At 39.9% G+C, this 17,625-nt stretch overlaps 1 protein-coding gene across 1 annotated transcript; it reads right to left on the bottom strand.

The window, feature by feature from the left end:
* Nucleotides 1-78: 78 nt before the first annotated feature.
* Nucleotides 79-14,748, bottom strand: LOC129445198 (uncharacterized). The gene is made up of 29 exons (XM_055206372.2): nucleotides 14,654-14,748; nucleotides 12,805-12,923; nucleotides 12,498-12,653; nucleotides 12,191-12,405; nucleotides 12,017-12,102; nucleotides 11,781-11,908; nucleotides 11,570-11,695; nucleotides 8,524-8,717; nucleotides 7,917-8,008; nucleotides 7,599-7,729; nucleotides 7,387-7,514; nucleotides 6,985-7,105; nucleotides 6,688-6,900; nucleotides 6,226-6,396; nucleotides 6,011-6,148; nucleotides 5,762-5,811; nucleotides 5,538-5,670; nucleotides 5,368-5,450; nucleotides 5,118-5,244; nucleotides 4,839-5,029; nucleotides 3,822-3,912; nucleotides 3,478-3,613; nucleotides 3,211-3,392; nucleotides 2,833-2,988; nucleotides 2,545-2,678; nucleotides 2,027-2,160; nucleotides 1,086-1,180; nucleotides 519-753; nucleotides 79-416 (listed from the first exon to the last, which is right to left on the bottom strand). Exons 3-29 carry the CDS (start codon nucleotides 12,558-12,560, stop codon nucleotides 334-336), a joined length of 3,636 nt encoding a protein of 1,211 aa, XP_055062347.2. The 5' UTR covers nucleotides 12,561-12,653; nucleotides 12,805-12,923; nucleotides 14,654-14,748; the 3' UTR covers nucleotides 79-333.
* Nucleotides 14,749-17,625: the final 2,877 nt, after the last annotated feature.

The raw sequence follows: 17,625 nt of genomic DNA, 5'->3' as shown, positions 1-17,625 counted from the left end.
AAAGAATAAAACAATTAATCTTAAGTTCAATATTCATTTAATTGATTAAACAATAACATTGACAGTAAAAATAGAAATAATATATTAATCTAAACATGTCATTAAACAATCATCCTGTAATATGATTTAAATATAAAGAGATCATCTCATGTTTAATCTTTGACTTCTGTTTTAAAGTAATTGATTATTGATATTCAGATTTATGTAATTTATCTTATTGATTATTGAAATAGATTATTTGTTATTTGAATATGAATATTATTAATCACAGATTTTTGGTTTCTAATGGAGTTTGTTGTCTGATGTTGATGTTACTGAAATTGATCTCATTGATTATGTATCGCATGAGTTGAGAAACCAAACGCAGGAGGCGATGAACCAAACTCCTGAAGTGACCTGCAGAGTTGAAGCTGAACCTGGAAACACAGAGTTTGACGGTTAGACCGGCTTTACAACAACCAGTAAATCTCATTGGATGACACGTTTCAGTGCACTCTAATAAGTGGGCGTGTCTTTACCGTGTGCAGTGCTTGAAGATGATTGGCTGGGACCTGCGAACTGTGTGGGTTTGAGGGTGAGAGGTTTGGGTGTGAACAAGTTGGTCTGGCCCCCGCGCAGTCCCAATTTCAGCAGATCTAACGCAGACTGTGGCTGTGAGGCGATCCAGGCCAGAACCACCGAATCGTTTTCAAACAGCTTCAGATCTGCTATGCTTACACCCATCAGAGCTTGAACCTCGGTGACATTTAGATTCTACACACGCACGCACACACACGCACGCACGCACACACACACACACACACACACACACACACACACACACACACACACACACACACACACACACACACACACACACACACACACACACACACACACACACACACACACACACACACACACACACACAAACAAACACACAAACAAACAAACAAACATCATCAATTCAAAGTAGAATATATGCATTGGTTCTGAATAACATAAAGATGTGCATGTGGGTGTGTGTGCGCGTTCATGCATATGTGTGTGTGTTTGTGTGTGTGTGTGTGTGTGATTGTACGTGCATGCGTGTGTGTGTGTATTACCGTGACGACGGCTACATCAAGGCTTCTGAAGGTGGTGATGTCAATACTGATGTTCTCAGAGGCCAGAGTCTTCATGTCCTCAGTAGAAGCTCCACCTAAACACACACACAAAGTTACACAACAACACTTAAGGAAGACAACAATGATGGAAAAGACAAAAACAACAACAACATTTGCTAAAACTTTAATCATGAATCATGTTTGTGTTATACTGAGGTGTGTCCCTTATGAAAATTAACCATGGTTTTATTGTGGTAAAAGTGTAGTTACCATGTTTTTTGGTGTATTGATTATTATTACAGTTTTTTTCGATTGCTAAACGACAGTGGGCACAACTGGAGTCATGTTGTGCAAAACTCTAACTACAGTCTGCACAGCAGCAGTTCATGTGCCCTGCTGAATGTGTGTTGCATATGTTGTGTTTTGCTGCTGGTATGCTGGGACCACCAGCTAAACCAGCATAGGCCAGCATAATTCCCATGCTGGTCCATGCTGGTTTGATGCTGTTTTTTTCAGCAGGGTTGACCAAACTCTAGTTCGTTTTTCATTGTTTGAACACAGTTTTCAAAACTCTACACACTTATCCCATGACTTTAAACACAACCTGCACAACACTGTGGATCTACAGCACTTTGTTCAAATGCTAACACACTGCTGTCAAAACTGTGAACCACACATTCAAAACAGAAGACACGTTTGTGGAGGGTGGCAGGTAGTGGCCTGATTAGTTTGAATTACAGTTTGTACTGAGCTGTTTTGAGTCATGTGTTAAGAGTTGTGTTGCTTGGAGTGAGTTTTGCAGGTGATGTGAACTGTTTAGCTCAAGTGACTCTTGGTAATGCGGACTGTAGTTTTGCACCTGGAGCTCCAGGTGTGCTCACTGTTGTTTAGCAATAAAAAAACTGGTTAATTTTTGTAAGATGTGTGTGTGTTTGTGTTACCCAGGAAAGGGCCGATGAGTTGAGAGTAAGCAACATGGTTTTGACGTTGAGCTTTAAAAGAAGAAGATGCTGTGGTGAAGAGAACAGCTTTCTGCTGAAATGAACACGAGGAAAGATCTGGAACATTTGCCTCCCTGCACACAGAGAAATAAACATGGATGAACTAATGAGTTTTAGAAGAAGATAAAGATTTTCTTTCTCTCTGCAGATTAAGGGGTGGTATTATTATAATAAGATCCCCTTCTGACATCACAAAGGGAGTCAAATTTCCATGAGCTATTTATTTACATGCTTGCAGAGAATGGTTTACCAAAACTAAGTTACTGGGTTGATCTTTTTCACATTTTCTAGATGGAAAGAAGCACTGGGGAGACAATTATAGCACTTAAACATGAAGTCAGATTTTTATGATATGACCTCAGCTAACTGCAACTGTAACTGCAGTGTGAATGAGTGCTAATGAGTGAGTGTTATTGAGTGATTGTGTGTTTATGAGTAATGATGTGTACGTGCCGTACCTCAGGGTGTCTGCTGTAATAGTCTGAAGTGTCAACACGTCCAGTGTGTGCAGGTTTGGCATGATGGCGTTCAGTTCATTGACGCCTAATGTGTGACTGTCCACGCTCAGATATCTCAGTATCACTTCTTTACTCTACAAACACACAAACAAGAACAACAAGGATATAAATAAAGTGAACTTTTACAGTATGGGACTGAATTATATGTAATAAAGACTGACCAAGAGATTTGAGCTATCCATTAGCATAAGAAAACACACACACACACACACACACACGTGCACGCACCTTCTCACTGTCCCATTCTCCATAGCTTGGGTTCATTAGGGCTGTCAGGGTATCAATAGTGCCGATGTTCCACGTTTTGATTTCCTCCACTGTGGCTTGACGTGAAACAGCCGCCAGAACCTGCAGCACGCTGTCGCCGAGACCCGCAGGATACGCCTAACACACATCACCATTACACTTACACAACTACAATACTACAATTTGTCATGCATTGATTTGTCATGAACGCTTGGGTAAAAGTGAATTACAGTGCATTCATTATTTTTTATCAGTATGTGTGTTCGCTGGACAATCTTTGCGAACCCTGACTGAGCTACAGAAACACTCATAACAACTACAATCTTTACTAAAGTCACGTACAGCAGAACTTTGCATTACCTTCTTCAGTTTGTTCAGAATGATTCTTTGGAAATCGCTGTCATCGACTTTCTCTGCGACAGCAGCCAAGTTATCTCGGAGGACTTTGTAGTCGAGACACGCGTCAAACTGACTGGCGGTGTATCCGAATGGGAAGGAGGCGTCGGCAATGATGGCTTCTGTGATGTTGCCCGCAGTACAGACTTACAAAACATTAACACAGTTAAACAATCACACACTGCTGTACCGTCTAACTATGATCTATATTCATCTGTAACCGCAACATACCTGCAGAACGTTTGATTCGGGATTGAATGTCTAACTCTGCGTTACAGTTTGTGAAGAGTTTCTTCAGTTTATTCTTCTCAGTGTTTTTGTTCTTCAGGAACGGCATGAAGACCTTCAGGTACTTCCTCTTCAGAGACTATAATGCACACAATATCAAGGTTCAAAGCATTTATTGTCATATGCAGACAAAGGACAATGAAATTCTTAGCTGTCTGTACTAGTATGCCATAGTAGAAGAATTGTAAGAAGAGTAATTAATATTAAGTAAACAAGTAACAGAAGCGTCATATTCATGATAAAAGTGAAGGAAAAGCGTGTAAGAGATGAGAATAAAACATTCATACCGCGCTAAATTGCTTCCAGAACGCATCGGTGAAGTAGAGAGGCAGAATGTCCAAACGCTGCAGCGTCTCCTGATCCCATGTAGATACGGCCCTGAAAACCAAAACGCACACCACATTAAACACCTTATTACACATTATTCACCACACAAGACACAGTCAAGTCATTTTCTGCTGATAATTTGGCAAATTATTCTATTAAATTCATTTAATGCCACCGTTAGACTGAAGCAATACAGATACACACACGTCTTTATCACATAAAACAGTAATCACATAATGCTATATTAAATAAAAGTAATACATATATGAAAAATGATGTCAGAAATGCTGTTTAAAATGTTATTTGTTAAAATAATTTAATTAAGCTTTGAAAAAGTGCCTAAATGTGAAATCATCGCATGCCATTGAAGCATTAAAAGATAAAGAGTGCCTGACATGGGAACAGATACGGAAGATTGCTATGCACAGTTGTGATCTTATAGTTGTTATGTATGCAGCATATATGTTGTTCAAGATCATAAGTGATGTATCTGCTATAGGTGCAGCACTAATAGCAGCTCAGTGATAAGGACACAGCTGTGTATTATCATTGTCAAGAACCAGAACCTATCATTAAAGGATCTGATTTGAAATAAAGCAATAAATCTCTTTGTGGCTGTGCCTTTACATTCAGTCCTACCCTAATGGTTAGGGAGTAACCCAAAAGGTTTGAGTCTCACATTTAAAAGGTTGCGACTGTGGTACCCAACGTAAGAAGAAAAATGTTGGCACACCACAGCTCCACACAAAACTTTAAACGTGTTTTCACCACAGCTGACCTTTCGGTGAGTGTAATTTTACACAAATCAGACTTTAGAGTTGAAACGAGAGGCAATATTGTGCTTGTTGTATATTAGGTGTGCAGTTTAGCATCATATAGATGAACTTAATGCACACGCTGCAGTTACAAACAATCATAAGTTTAAAGAAATCTGATCATCTGAACTGAATAAGGTTTGGGATTATGATGTTCCTCACCCGTAGGGTGTGTTTCCTGTGAGCAGCAGTGTTTGCACAGCACCGATCTGATCATCCGACAGATCCGGACAGTTTTTCAAACTCTCAATGATGGACGGATCGGAGTTCTGGATGTACACAGCTTCCAATGTGCATGTCAGGTTACCCAGAATCTCCACATGCTCTTTACTAAGACTCTGACCTGATATACCCTACACAACACACACATCATATAAACATGTTAATGAGTCTTAATTAGAAAGAGAAGTGTATGTGGGTGTGCACATGTATGTTACTGACCAGACAATTGCGTGCATTGTTGAACAGAGTTGTTTGTATGTTGAGGGTTTTGTATGGAACAGAGAAATCTGCTTTGCCCACGGCGCTAAAATATGATCTGCAGTTTGTACTCTCCACCTTATCATAGCTGACCAAACAAACAAACAAACCACACATACAGTTGAACAACACTGAGATGAATAAAAGGTGGAGCAAACATGGGAGAGAGAGAGAGAGAGAGAGAGAGAGAGAGCAAGTGCGAGTGAGTCACCTGTAGTAAAGCAGCACATCTGGCGGCAGATCTGTGAAGCTTGGCGAGGCGTCGTTTTTCACATAATTGTACATGCATGTTAACTACAAAGCAAGTAATGAAGAGGTTAACCAAAAACCTCACAATCATAAACATAAACAATCATCTCTGTGTTAAAGCATCACATATACCTGACTCTCTTTCAATTGAATCTTCTGACGTCCAGGCCGATGTCTGCACGCTTTCACCAGCTGCTTAACTTTCTCCTCACCCATAGTCTGAGCTGAAGTGCAGGTGAAGCCCTGAAGCAGCGACTCTGACAGCCTACAGGGGGCGATGCACAAACATATTATTAAAAACCACCGCACACACGTAAGAGAAGGGAAAGATGGAAAAACATCTGTAAATCACTTACTCTTCAGCATTATTACTGACAGAGGCCACAGAGCTAAACAGCACCACCGCCTAAACAAAGAAAGACAAATTTCGTTTCAGACAAACATACACAAACACAACAAAACGAAAACAAACAGAAGTCAAATAACAGCTTTTACCACAATTCATACTGTCTGATTAAAAATGTATGTACTACAAAATCACCATCGTCAAACTTTTACAAGTGTAAGACAACAAGAGCAAGTGAAGAATGGAGAAAGCTCAGCACCTGATCATGTGTCCAGTGCTTATTATTGGCAAGCGTGACATTGACTGAAGGCTGAGATAATAACAACACTCGCGGGATGGAGCCAGCCAACATATCTGGAACATTCTCAATCACTCTGGTTTCATCAATGGACACGATCTGGGCAGAAAACAAAGCTCATTACCTTGCCAAAGGAGTAAAACACAAACAAGCCCATCAGATGGGTTCTGCGGTACCTTCATGACATAAACGTTCTGCAGGATGAGTGGCGCTGAAAGCATGTTAATGATGAACGTGGGATTGTGCGAAATGGTCAGGAGCTCCGCAGATGGAATGCTGGAGATGGTGTCCGACTGTATGCCTTTGACCAATGTTCCGAGAGATAACAGAGAGGAACCAGTGCTGATCTAAAAAAACATCCAGAAAGATGGCTATTGGATTAACTTCTCAAAAAACAATATAACGTCCTTTAAACTCATCAAATTACATGGCACTTATTACTATTGAACCAGCTTATGTGCAATTTGCTCTTTTTTACAGAATGTTATTTTTAGGGCCATCGTCTGTACTGACCAGACTGTATTGTGCTGGCTGTTATGTATAGGTGAGATCTGTTCAACTTTGTCACTCCGATATCCAATGCTAATAGTAATGGTACCTGGTGTCATGCATAAGATGTGATGTTTTTTTAGACTCACTGAAAAGCCAGACATAGTGAGAGTTTCTATGATGGCATTAGCTTGACCCTGGTTCCAGCCTTCAACAGTGCTGAGAGTTGGCATTTCAGCTTTGATGACGTCAGCAGAGATGGAGCTTATCTGAGCCTCGGTCAGACCGACGCTCTGGTTGGCCAGCAACTTGATGGTGGCAGAGGAGATGGAGGGGAGATTGGCTGCGAGAGCTGCCGTGATCTGAAAGAAAGGGCATAGTGAGAAATGAGTCATTGCTTCAGGTGAACAGCACTTAAGCATTTGGTGAATGGATTTGTGGTTTACCTCTGGATCTTCAGTTCCGTCACAGTACTGGTTGAGGCGCTGTATGAGTGTAAGGCTTTCTGCTTCTGATAGATGCTCATACGCAATCGAAGGAACAGCACACAGGAACCGACCCGGCAAGCTGCACAACACACAACAATAAATGCATAAATGTATTGGCTGTGATTTTTATACTTTTAGGCTGCTGTCATAGTTGAATCTGAATTGCGGTGCGTTTACTGTGAGCATCAGCATTACAATCACCGCATGTTTTCATCTTTTAGGTTCTTGCTTAAAATACACGAGCAGCTGCTATTGATGATGCACTGCGATGAATACGCTCCTTTTTACGATAAACTGATTTATTAATGACAACCCTACTTCGGCGAGTAAGGCCATATCACTGATGAACTGATTTCATACCTGATGGGATTGAATGAAAGGTTATTGGTGTACAGTTGAGTTGTGTAGTAGCTTATGATGTCAGGTTGGATGATTGTGGTCCTGTTGAACAGCTGAAGGTTCTCTGGGTTTTCCAAGAACACGCCAATCTAAAGAAGGGATGCCAACGCGAGAGCTTTATTACTGGAAACAGTTCACTTGACCGTCAAAATATTGACATGAATGTCTGCTACCTTGTCAGGCGACACGAAGGAGTTGAGGTCAGAAAGGGTGAGATAGCTGACAAAGGTCCCAAAGGAGGTGGCGAACCAGTCTTTGGAGTTCAACTGAGGATCCAAGGGGTCATAGCATCGCGGAGAGCCATCTGTACACAAACACACACAGTCTTCAGTGTTCAACTATCATACATATGGAAATACTTGATTATATTGGTCAGCTGTGTGTCATTCTGTGGTGAGAACGTTCTGGTAAAGTGAAAGTGAAGTTGAGGTTTACTTTGCGATACAGTCTGTCATCTCAATACAAATCAAAGATTCAGTACGTATCCTTACCACTTGTGAGATAGTTCTTTATAGAGCTGTAAACATCCTCTGGGGTGAAATCAGTGTTGGAAAAGTTGAAGTTGTTTCCTAGAACTGAAACACTGAGCACACACACACATATACATTCTGGTTTCTATGTTTTGTGGGTACATTCCATAGACGTAATGGTTTTTATACTGTACAAATTGTATATTCTATTCCCTTTCCCTAAGAAAGAAAACTTTGCTAATTCACATTTTCAAGAAACATCATCCTGTTTGATTTATAAGCTTGTTTCCTCATGGGGACCTCAAAATGTCCCCACAACGCACGCACACACGCACGCACGCACGCACACACACACACACACACACACACACACACACACACACACACACACACACACACACACACACACACACACACACACACACACACACACACACTTAGAATAACTTAATACATTAATTTTTCTGTAGGTTTGTAATCAGAAAAAAAAGCACATTTACATTTATGCAATTAGGCTTTTATCATACCTTACAGTACATTCATGCATATAATTGTTTTCAATTGCTACATGTATTTCAGCATGCTCTGCCAGCTGAGCCGCAGTACTAAACTATGGATGCAGACTTACAGTTTCCTGTAGGGCAGACAAGCTGCACCACTGAGCTGTTCTGGGCTGATGAGCTGCAAGGTGAGGAAGGACAGATAGTGAACGAGTCGATGATCGAACCACTGATCGACCTCAGAGCGAATCTCCACCGTCAGAACCTGAGACCACACGCAGGACAACACCTGTCTGGCCAAGCTGATGGATCCCACCGGCTCCTGTAGGAAAGTGAAAGAAAATGTAGCATTGGGCTGCTTTGCATTTTATAAAGAGCTCTTGAAAAACAAGCATAATGCTGATGCACCCTCTTCCCATCTGCACCTTTAGGTAAGATAACTTCAGTTTTTTATATAGTTAACGTTACTGTAATGTGTGCAGAGTGGTGGTCTCTGATGGTCCCACATTCCAGAGGACTGTCATCAATCACACCTCAACCAGCAATCAAAGTCTTTAGGATCACTTAAAACTCACAGGCAGGTATGTTGGAGCAGGGTTGGACCTAAACTTAGCAGAAGCAGGGTTGAAGACCTCTGCCATATTCCACTTTGAGATATCTGATCTACTATCTGATCTCCTAGGGTTAACAATAATAATAAATGTAAATGTTATGACTTTCACCAAAATTACTGTGTTTTTGTTCATTTATTATTTGTTTGGGGACCCCTTGTGGTGACGTTAAGTAATTAATGGGTTATTTGACTTGATTGTGAAACCACGCCCCACCTGCAGCAGAGAAATGTATCCCATGCTGAGAGGTGGTAGGTAAAATGTGCTCTGGTGAAATGAGATTTCTGTGTAACTTATTTGTTAATTTCACAAATAATATTACAGTTGAAGTTCAGTGATTTTGTGAAACAAGATATTAAGTGACTGTGACTGTATTTGATGAACTTTACAGAGTTTAGATGCAATTTGCTCACCATGGGTCTCATTCATGAAACACGAGCAGAACGAACTTTTGTGTAAATCGTTCGTAAAGACCTTTTGGCATACATTTTCGGATTCATGAAAATGTGCGTATTTTCCAAATGTTAGTTGGTACGAAAGAAATCTACACCTGCCACGTGTAAATGGTGCGTTTAACATCCGAACGTTTGCTCATCAATAAGGCTGTATTTTAATTCACCATAACCATGTACATATTATACAGCATTTTGTAAAAAATATTATACGTTTTTTCTTTTAACTTAAGCTCCAGTAATAGCATCTGCAAACGGAACACTTTAATCAAATACATTATTGATTTCAATAGGGCTGGGCAAACGAAATTGTTAAGGAAATTGTTTCCTATGAAATGGCCAAAATCAGGCATAACACATTTACGATGGCTAATATATAGATATGGCAGAGCGCTGCGCAAAAGGCGTATTTTCAGAGACGCGCAGACTTACTTGCTGAGAATGAAGACTGGTTAATGAGTTGTTTCAGGCTACCCAGACCAGTTCTTTTGTGAAAAGTTAAATCTGCTCAAATGTGAACTGCTTGAGTATTTCCCTAAAATTATGTTTTTTATTTTTGAATAAGATTTTTTTGAAGTTAACTATTTCGTTTTTTGCAGTCAAGTTTCAGTTCGATTAACAGACGAAATTTCATTAACAGCATCTGTAATATGCTGCCAAGCTTCCTTTTTTTTAGGACCTGAGACACCACTATGTATGCTTGAAAATAAAATTTGACTTTTTGAATTAACTTCTGATAATAAAACTTCAATTTCTGCATCTGATAAATTTTTCTTTTTCATTTGCTTTTAAGAAAACATGTTGAAATCCTTCGTTTGGTGTCATAATATGATGCCCATATATAGTTTTCAGTCGGATTTAATGGGCAGTATTTATGGTAATTGAGAATAAGCGTGCACGTGCGTCCCATGTACGATTGATAGGAATTCATTAACACATACACAAATTTTAACTATCAAATCTGACGTTTACGAAGTATTTGTGAATCAGGAGGAGAATTTTCGGGAAGGTCTGTTTACGTGCAAATCACTCACATATTTACTCATATATTTACGAATATTTAATGAATGAGACCCCATGTGTGTTGCATGGCTGTCACCATCTTTATTGAATCAAACACAGTTGAATCTCTTATTTTTTTCTGCTATTTTAGATGCATAAGTGTAAATGCCCACTGTCGCCAGAGGAAATATATGTTTTTTCTTGTCTCCATGTTGTTACAGTAAACAATGCATCAAATGAAGTTCTCCGTGTCTGCCTGTGATTTATGTGCTGTCGGGTGAGAAGCGTTACACTGTATTTTGGCTAAAATAAGCTCACTCACTTTTGGCTCACCCTTTTTATTAAGATACAAACAGAAATTGCATGTAAACAAAATAGGTACACAAATTAAAGTCCAGGAGTCATTCCATTGCAATTAGGATTTAATTTCTTTTAGGTTTAAGGGGTCCTGCAGTTGCCTGCTAGTGCTCAAGCGGAAGGGGAATTTACCCTAAATACTTGACACTTCAGCTTATACTTTTATACTGTTTTTAATACTACATACACATTTCCTGTATTTTCTGGTTGTATTCTAATAAAGAGAAAAATAATTATATATGATCACTGTACAATTGCAAAATATCAAAGCAGACCCATCATGCATTTGAAGCATTCTCCTCTATAAGCACATAGGCTGCGTCCGAAACCGCATACTGTACAGTGCGTACTGATTGAGATGAGGCACCTACTTACTAACCGTTAAAACAGTAGGTATTGTATATTATGAATCCTGGTAGTATGAATGCTATTCCGACGTACTACATTCGCCATGTTGATACGTCACGTGACATACGTCACCATCATGTCCTGTCATACCAGCGTGAAAACAGCCACATTGCCGCATTATCCTTTTTTGTTGCGTAACTCTGCTCCCGGGGCCTCATGGGATAGTGAAGTGTCCATTGTATGCACGCTGCAAAATCTAACCGGAAGTAGTAGGTCATCCGGGTACTTTACGCATACTGTTTTTGGAATACTATGTATTCGGACATACTACTTGCCTTGCCCACTACTTTTTGCCTACTATATAGTATGGAAGTAGGCGGTTTCGGACGCAGCAATAGTCTTACCATTTCCAGGTAAAGTGTGGTCTGGTTGTACTGCCTAAGCAGATCACAGAGCTTTGATCCATCGGTGAGAGTTTGGGGCAAGTTCAGAAACTCACTCAGGTCCATTGTAGAGATTGAACTCAGGACCTCAGAAAGAAAAGACTTGATCAGATCAGACTTGATGGACACACAGAGAGAGAGAGGACAACGAGAGGACATATGGCTGCAGTACCTCAGGTCTTCTTTCCACAGGGATTAGGGAAAGGAAACTATTTAGATCTGGATATCCAAAATGAAGGAAGAAATTCTTGAGGAAGACGTAGAAACTTCCGCCGCTGTAACAGGGTAGAGATGTTGCATCTACAGCAATGCACAGCATGAATTAGGGAGGTGTACATTTCAGTTTCTCTTTGTGCCTTAAAACATATACATTTTCTGGGTTTGTGTGTTTTAATGAGGATTTTGTACCTGTGAGTAGCCGTTGGATGTTGCTATATATTTGATGTTGTATATCTTCATTCAGATTTGATCTTACATCATCCAGAAGAGTCACTCTGTTAAGACACACAAGATGAGTTTGAATAAACACTCGACTAAATAGATCAACTAAAACACTGAACTAATGTAAGCTTCATCTCTTACGCCTCCTGGCTACAGCTGCAGCTTCGACTCCTAATGATATTGAAATATACATCGACGCCTGCCGAGGTCAGAGAGGACAGCAAAGGCCTGAGGCGAACAGTGAGCCATATCAACACTTCTGAATCATTGATGAATGAAGAGGACAGATTGACTCCCGCAAACGCCGCCTGAAGGAATGCCTGCTTTACCTCCACAGAGTAGTTCAGTTCATTCTTCTGTGTGAAAAAGACACACAAGATGTATCTATCTATCACCAGACCAGTGATACACAAATAAACAATATTCAAGTACTAAACAACATGCATACTTGGATGTTTGGAGAAAGAACATCAAAAAAGTTTGACAGTTGCTGTGATTCAACAGCGTTCATCACAGTTTGAACATCCTGCTGTCCTTGGAGCTGTGAAGGTGAAGAGCATAACTCAGCCAACTGTGACACGGTCAGAACTTCTGCTGCTTTTACCTGAGAGAGAGAGAGAGAGAGAGAGAGAGAGAGAGAGAGAGAGAGAGAGAGAGAGAGAGAGAGAGAGAGATTAAAGTACAGAAAGAGTGGGAGAGATGTGTTAAATGTATTGCTTTTGTCTGTATTAAAGCACACATATTTCTCTCCTCACCCCATTAAAGTCTCTTTTAAAGTTGATGAAGTCAGCAAATGAGAAAAATATGCTGAACTTTCCAAACGTTTTTAGCACCCAATCTGAATCATTTTTCACACCCTGCACACAGGCTTGTCCTGAAATATCAGAGAAACAAGTTACATATAGCAATGCACTCATTTAAACACACACACAGACACACACATTCTGGTTTCCATGTTTTGTGGGGACATTCCATAGACGTAATGCATTTTATACTGCACAAACTGTATATTCTGTTCCCCTAACCTACCCCATTCCCTAACCCCAACCATCACAGAAACACTTCTACTAATTCACATTTTCAATAAACATCATTCTGTTTGATTTATAAGCTTGTTTCCTCATGGGGACCTCAATATGTCCCCACAAGGTTACAAAAATACTGTTAGGAACAGAGTTGGGTATATGCATTACTGTACTCTAATTACTTTTCCTGATAACGCAGTAACGTAACGCTTTACATTTTAAATGTATGTAATTTGATTACAGTTACCAATGACAACAAAATTACGTTACTAGCGTTGCACGGCAACGTCTGTTAACGAGCATGCGCGCAGTGTCAGTTAACGAGCATGTGCTTTACTCACTCGTCGGAGACGCAAGCAAATGGATGCTATGTGAGCGGTGGTTGATCCTTCAAATGGAATGCAGACAATACATGTCCAAAACCTTGGCATTTCAGAGTGGGCTTTGCGCGATGACATCTGGTCTGCCAGAAGCGATCGTACAGGTGTGTTTTTAAATCACTAATGTACAATAAGGTTTAATTTGTTAACATTATTTAACTATGTTATTTTATCATGAGCTCAATGTGTGCACTGCATTAAGTAATCATATGTTTATTTAAACAATTACCAAACTACTTTTGATTGTTATATTTAACGAACCAACATGAATATTAACATTCTTTAACTTGACCAAAAAGCCCTCGCGAATGCGACGACGTGTTTAAACTCTAGTTTCTGTTTCCGCGACCGCGATAGATAGATAGATAGATAGATAGATAGATAGATAGATAGATAGATAGATAGATAGATAGATAGATAGATAGATAGATAGATAATGAATGTAGAATGTTTAATGAGAAATGTTAAACATCTGTAACTTATTATAAAAGCTACAAATATTTCTGGATCACAATATGACCAGTAATTTTAGGAGGGGGCAAAATCACACCAAAAATAGCTTTAAGCATTCAAATATGCACTGTAATCATTACTGTTTTCAAATGTTACAAGAAACATTTTCACATTAACACTGCGTTTGGGTTTATCCGTCCTTGTTTCACTTTGTAGTTTTTTACATTTGATGTTGTCAAAGTAACTTAAAAGTAAAGTAATTAGTAATTAAATTACTTTTTGCATGTAGTAATCAGTAATGTAATCAAATTACAATTTTAAATTTTTTTGAGTAACTTACCCAACACTGGTTAGGAATACCCACAACGTGATAATTACCAGGTACAAACGCGTACACACACACACACACACACACACACACACACACACACACGCATTCTGGTTTCCATGTTTTGTGGGGACATTCCATAGACGTAATGCATTTTAGACCATACAAACTGTATATTCTATTCCCCTTACCTACCCCGTTCCCTAACCCCAACCATCACAGAAAACTTTCTCCTACTTCACATTTTCAAGAAACATCATTCTGTTTGATTTAAAAGCTTGTTTCCTCATGGGGACATCAAAATGTCCCCACGAGGTCACAAAAATACTGGTATTCCTATCTTTGTGGGGACAATTGGTCCCCACAACGTGATAATTACCAGGTACACACACACACACACACACACACACACACACACCTTGGTTGGGCTGTTGGTAGAGATAGTCCTTTATAAAACTGTAGACGTCCTTAGACTGAGACAAAGTAAGACTGCTGAACACATTATCAAAGCCTTTCACTCTACAAAGAGAGGAATAAATAAATGCATTAATAAAGACACCAAAGATAAACAATGTTGGCTAATGAAACAATCCATTAAGTGATGAAGTGGATGAAGAATCTGGTTTACTGTTGTGAAGCTGGCTTATCAATTTTTAAACTTTAATAAATACTATACTAATAAATACTATGGAAACTGTGTCCAAAATAAAACTGTACTACAGATCACAAACTTCAAATTATGATTAGCTTGTAACTTGGCAAGTGAAATGTTGTTTCTCTGGATGGATAAAAAGTGTATCAATTCACTCACTATTTCTCTGTAAGAGTCACAGCTTATGTTTGTGGGGATGTCAATAAGGCTGTCCGCATTGATTCCGGGCAGGAAAAGTTGCAAATTCGTCTGGAACCACAGTGTAAAGTCCTGCTGGGTAAAGCTGTCAAATCTGGACTTCAGACCAGTTAAGGTCATGTTCAGTACAGTGCTTCTCACAGCAGAGTCAAGACTTGATATGTTTCTCTGAAAATGAAAAACAATGTTTTGCGATATTATGCTTTATAGTTTTTTTCGATTGCTAAACGTCAGTGGGCACAACTGAAGTCACATGTGCAAAACTCTAACTACAGTCTGCACAGCAGCAGTTCATGTGGACCAAACTCTAGTTCATTTTTCATTGCTTGAACACAGTTTTCAACACTCTACACACTTATCCCATGACTTTAAACACAACCTGCACAACACTGTGAATTTACAGCACTTTGTTCAAATGCTAAAACACTGCTGTCAAAACTGTGAACCACACATTCAAAACAGAATTGATTTCAGTCTTGTGCCTTTCAAACACTGCTGATTGCAATTTCATATAAATATAAATTCAAATTTCATATATATATTTCATATATATAAAATATTACCTTTCAATTATATATATATATATATAGTATGTAAAGCTCAGAAAAACTAATTTTGGAAATGGAACAAGGAAGACGGGTTCGTGGAGGGAGAAGGGTGGCATGTAGTGGCCTGATGCTAGAGAGAAGCACGATTAGCTACTCAATTATAAACAAAATGTTTCATATATGAATTACAGTATGTACTTTTAGTTTCTACCTTTTTTTCTCATTACTGTAATTCCATAAATTACTCCAGAGTATTGAAGCAAACTGCAAATCTTCATTTACCTTAAAGAACTGTTCTGATCCAAAAATTTCAAGAAATCATGCGATAAATCAATAAATAAATAAATCATTATTTGAAGAAAACATTACTTTGTATAAAGTCACTGAAATTGTTCAATCTGTAAAGATAAAAAGTTCGTATTTTGTGTATTGGTGTTTGATGTTAGTGTTTTTCCTCTCAGTGTGTTGTGAGTGATAGTGTGTGTTATCTCATTGAGGGTTGTGTTTAGTGTTTGGCTGCACTGAGCTGTTTTGAGTCATGTGTTAAGAGTTGTTTTTCTTGAAGTGAGTTTTGCAGGTGATATGTACAGTTTAGCTCACGTGACTTTTGGTATTGCAGACTGTATTTAGAGTTTTGCACATGTAGCTCCAGTTGTGCCCACTGTCGTTTAGCAATCGAAAAAAACTGTAATAACACTGTGGGAACTTCAAATGTTTAGTAGTGCTAATTAAAAAAACAAGATAAAACAATCAGGAAAATCACCAGCCCTCTGGATTTTATAATAAATAAAAAAGATCAATAACTTCGCACATCACTGTAAATCTCATGATCCATTATAGATGCTACACAATGGCTGAATAACAATCAGGAAAGAAAACAACTAACCTGTTTGGTGACTTCCACGAACGTCGCGTAGAACTGTTCTAGCCGCATCTCATCATGGGATTCTAGGACGCTGCCCAACACCTCCTTCACCACGGTCTCATTTTCAAGAGCGCCGGTGGACGCGTCCAACAGCAGCTGTGCTTTTTGCTCAGGTGAGAGGGATTCCAGAGATGCCAGGTAAAGGGAAACACAAAACGCCATCACCAGGGACACAGTACATGAATCTCTCTGCCCCTCACACTAAGCTCAAGCAGTAGTTCAGCCTAAAGGCTGGAAACTGAATCCACGTGACATTAGCAACATTAAAAGGAAGGTGCGCATTTTACCACTGTGATGTTCAAGCCCTTGAGGTCAGAGTAACTGGCCAATGTAGAGAACAGACCCAGGTTGATGTTCAGCCATTCTGCGTCACTGTGGATGTTCGGTCCACAAGCTGTTGACAGAGAAAGGCGGGGAAGAAGATCAGCCTGCGGCAACGTGTCACCGCGATACTGACGGACAGCTACAGGGCGCCGTCAGCTAACAACAAAATCTGCAAATGTATGCTACTCCTGCAGTGTAGATTGACCGAAAGGGCAGTAGTCTACCTGGTGCGTTGAACTGGTCTGCAAATTTCTTGAGGTGCTCCACAAGAACATTGGCGATCTCCTGCCTCCTGATGGATGACATTTCAAGGAACACCGCGTCCAGCCCTTCAACTCTGCAACGGAAAGGCACAGCGTGTCAGACAAGGATCGCACGTTGAATCTGGGTTTCTACATCTTCCCAACTTCAAACCCCGTATTATATCCAAGGAACGTTTGACCGCGCCGCTCAAAGAGCAGGCACAGAGGCACTCACATCACTTGGTAGTTGGTGCAGTTTGTGTAACCCGTGACCGTAACTAGCATTTCTGCGGTGAAACCGGAGAGGATAGGGGTAAGCGTCACGGTGAACCAGCTGACCCATTCTGTGGCCTCAAACACGTGGAACATGTCTTGGATGACTACAAAGGTCCGGTACATCATCACGTCTCGCACAGCAGGGGCGATATCAGGAACCTGCAGAGACAAAACACCAGGAGTGTGAAAGGCATTTCAAGCAAGCCACGTACCTCGGGCTGATCC

This window comes from Misgurnus anguillicaudatus, chromosome 3 (genome assembly GCF_027580225.2).
Source record: "Misgurnus anguillicaudatus chromosome 3, ASM2758022v2, whole genome shotgun sequence".
Classification (NCBI taxonomy): domain Eukaryota; kingdom Metazoa; phylum Chordata; class Actinopteri; order Cypriniformes; family Cobitidae; genus Misgurnus; species Misgurnus anguillicaudatus.
This window is presented reverse-complemented; position numbering and strand designations above follow the sequence as displayed.

Coding starts and splice junctions, on each gene's coding strand:
- LOC129445198 (XM_055206372.2), bottom strand. CDS start 12,560: ATGAACGCTGTTGAATCACAGCAACTGTCAAACTTTTTTGATGTTCTT. Junction 5,451..5,537: donor TTCAATTGAAAGAGAGTCAG/GTATATGTGATG, acceptor CTTGCTTTGTAG/TTAACATGCATGTACAATTA. Junction 3,614..3,821: donor TCTGGAAGCAATTTAGCGCG/GTATGAATGTTT, acceptor TGTGCATTATAG/TCTCTGAAGAGGAAGTACCT.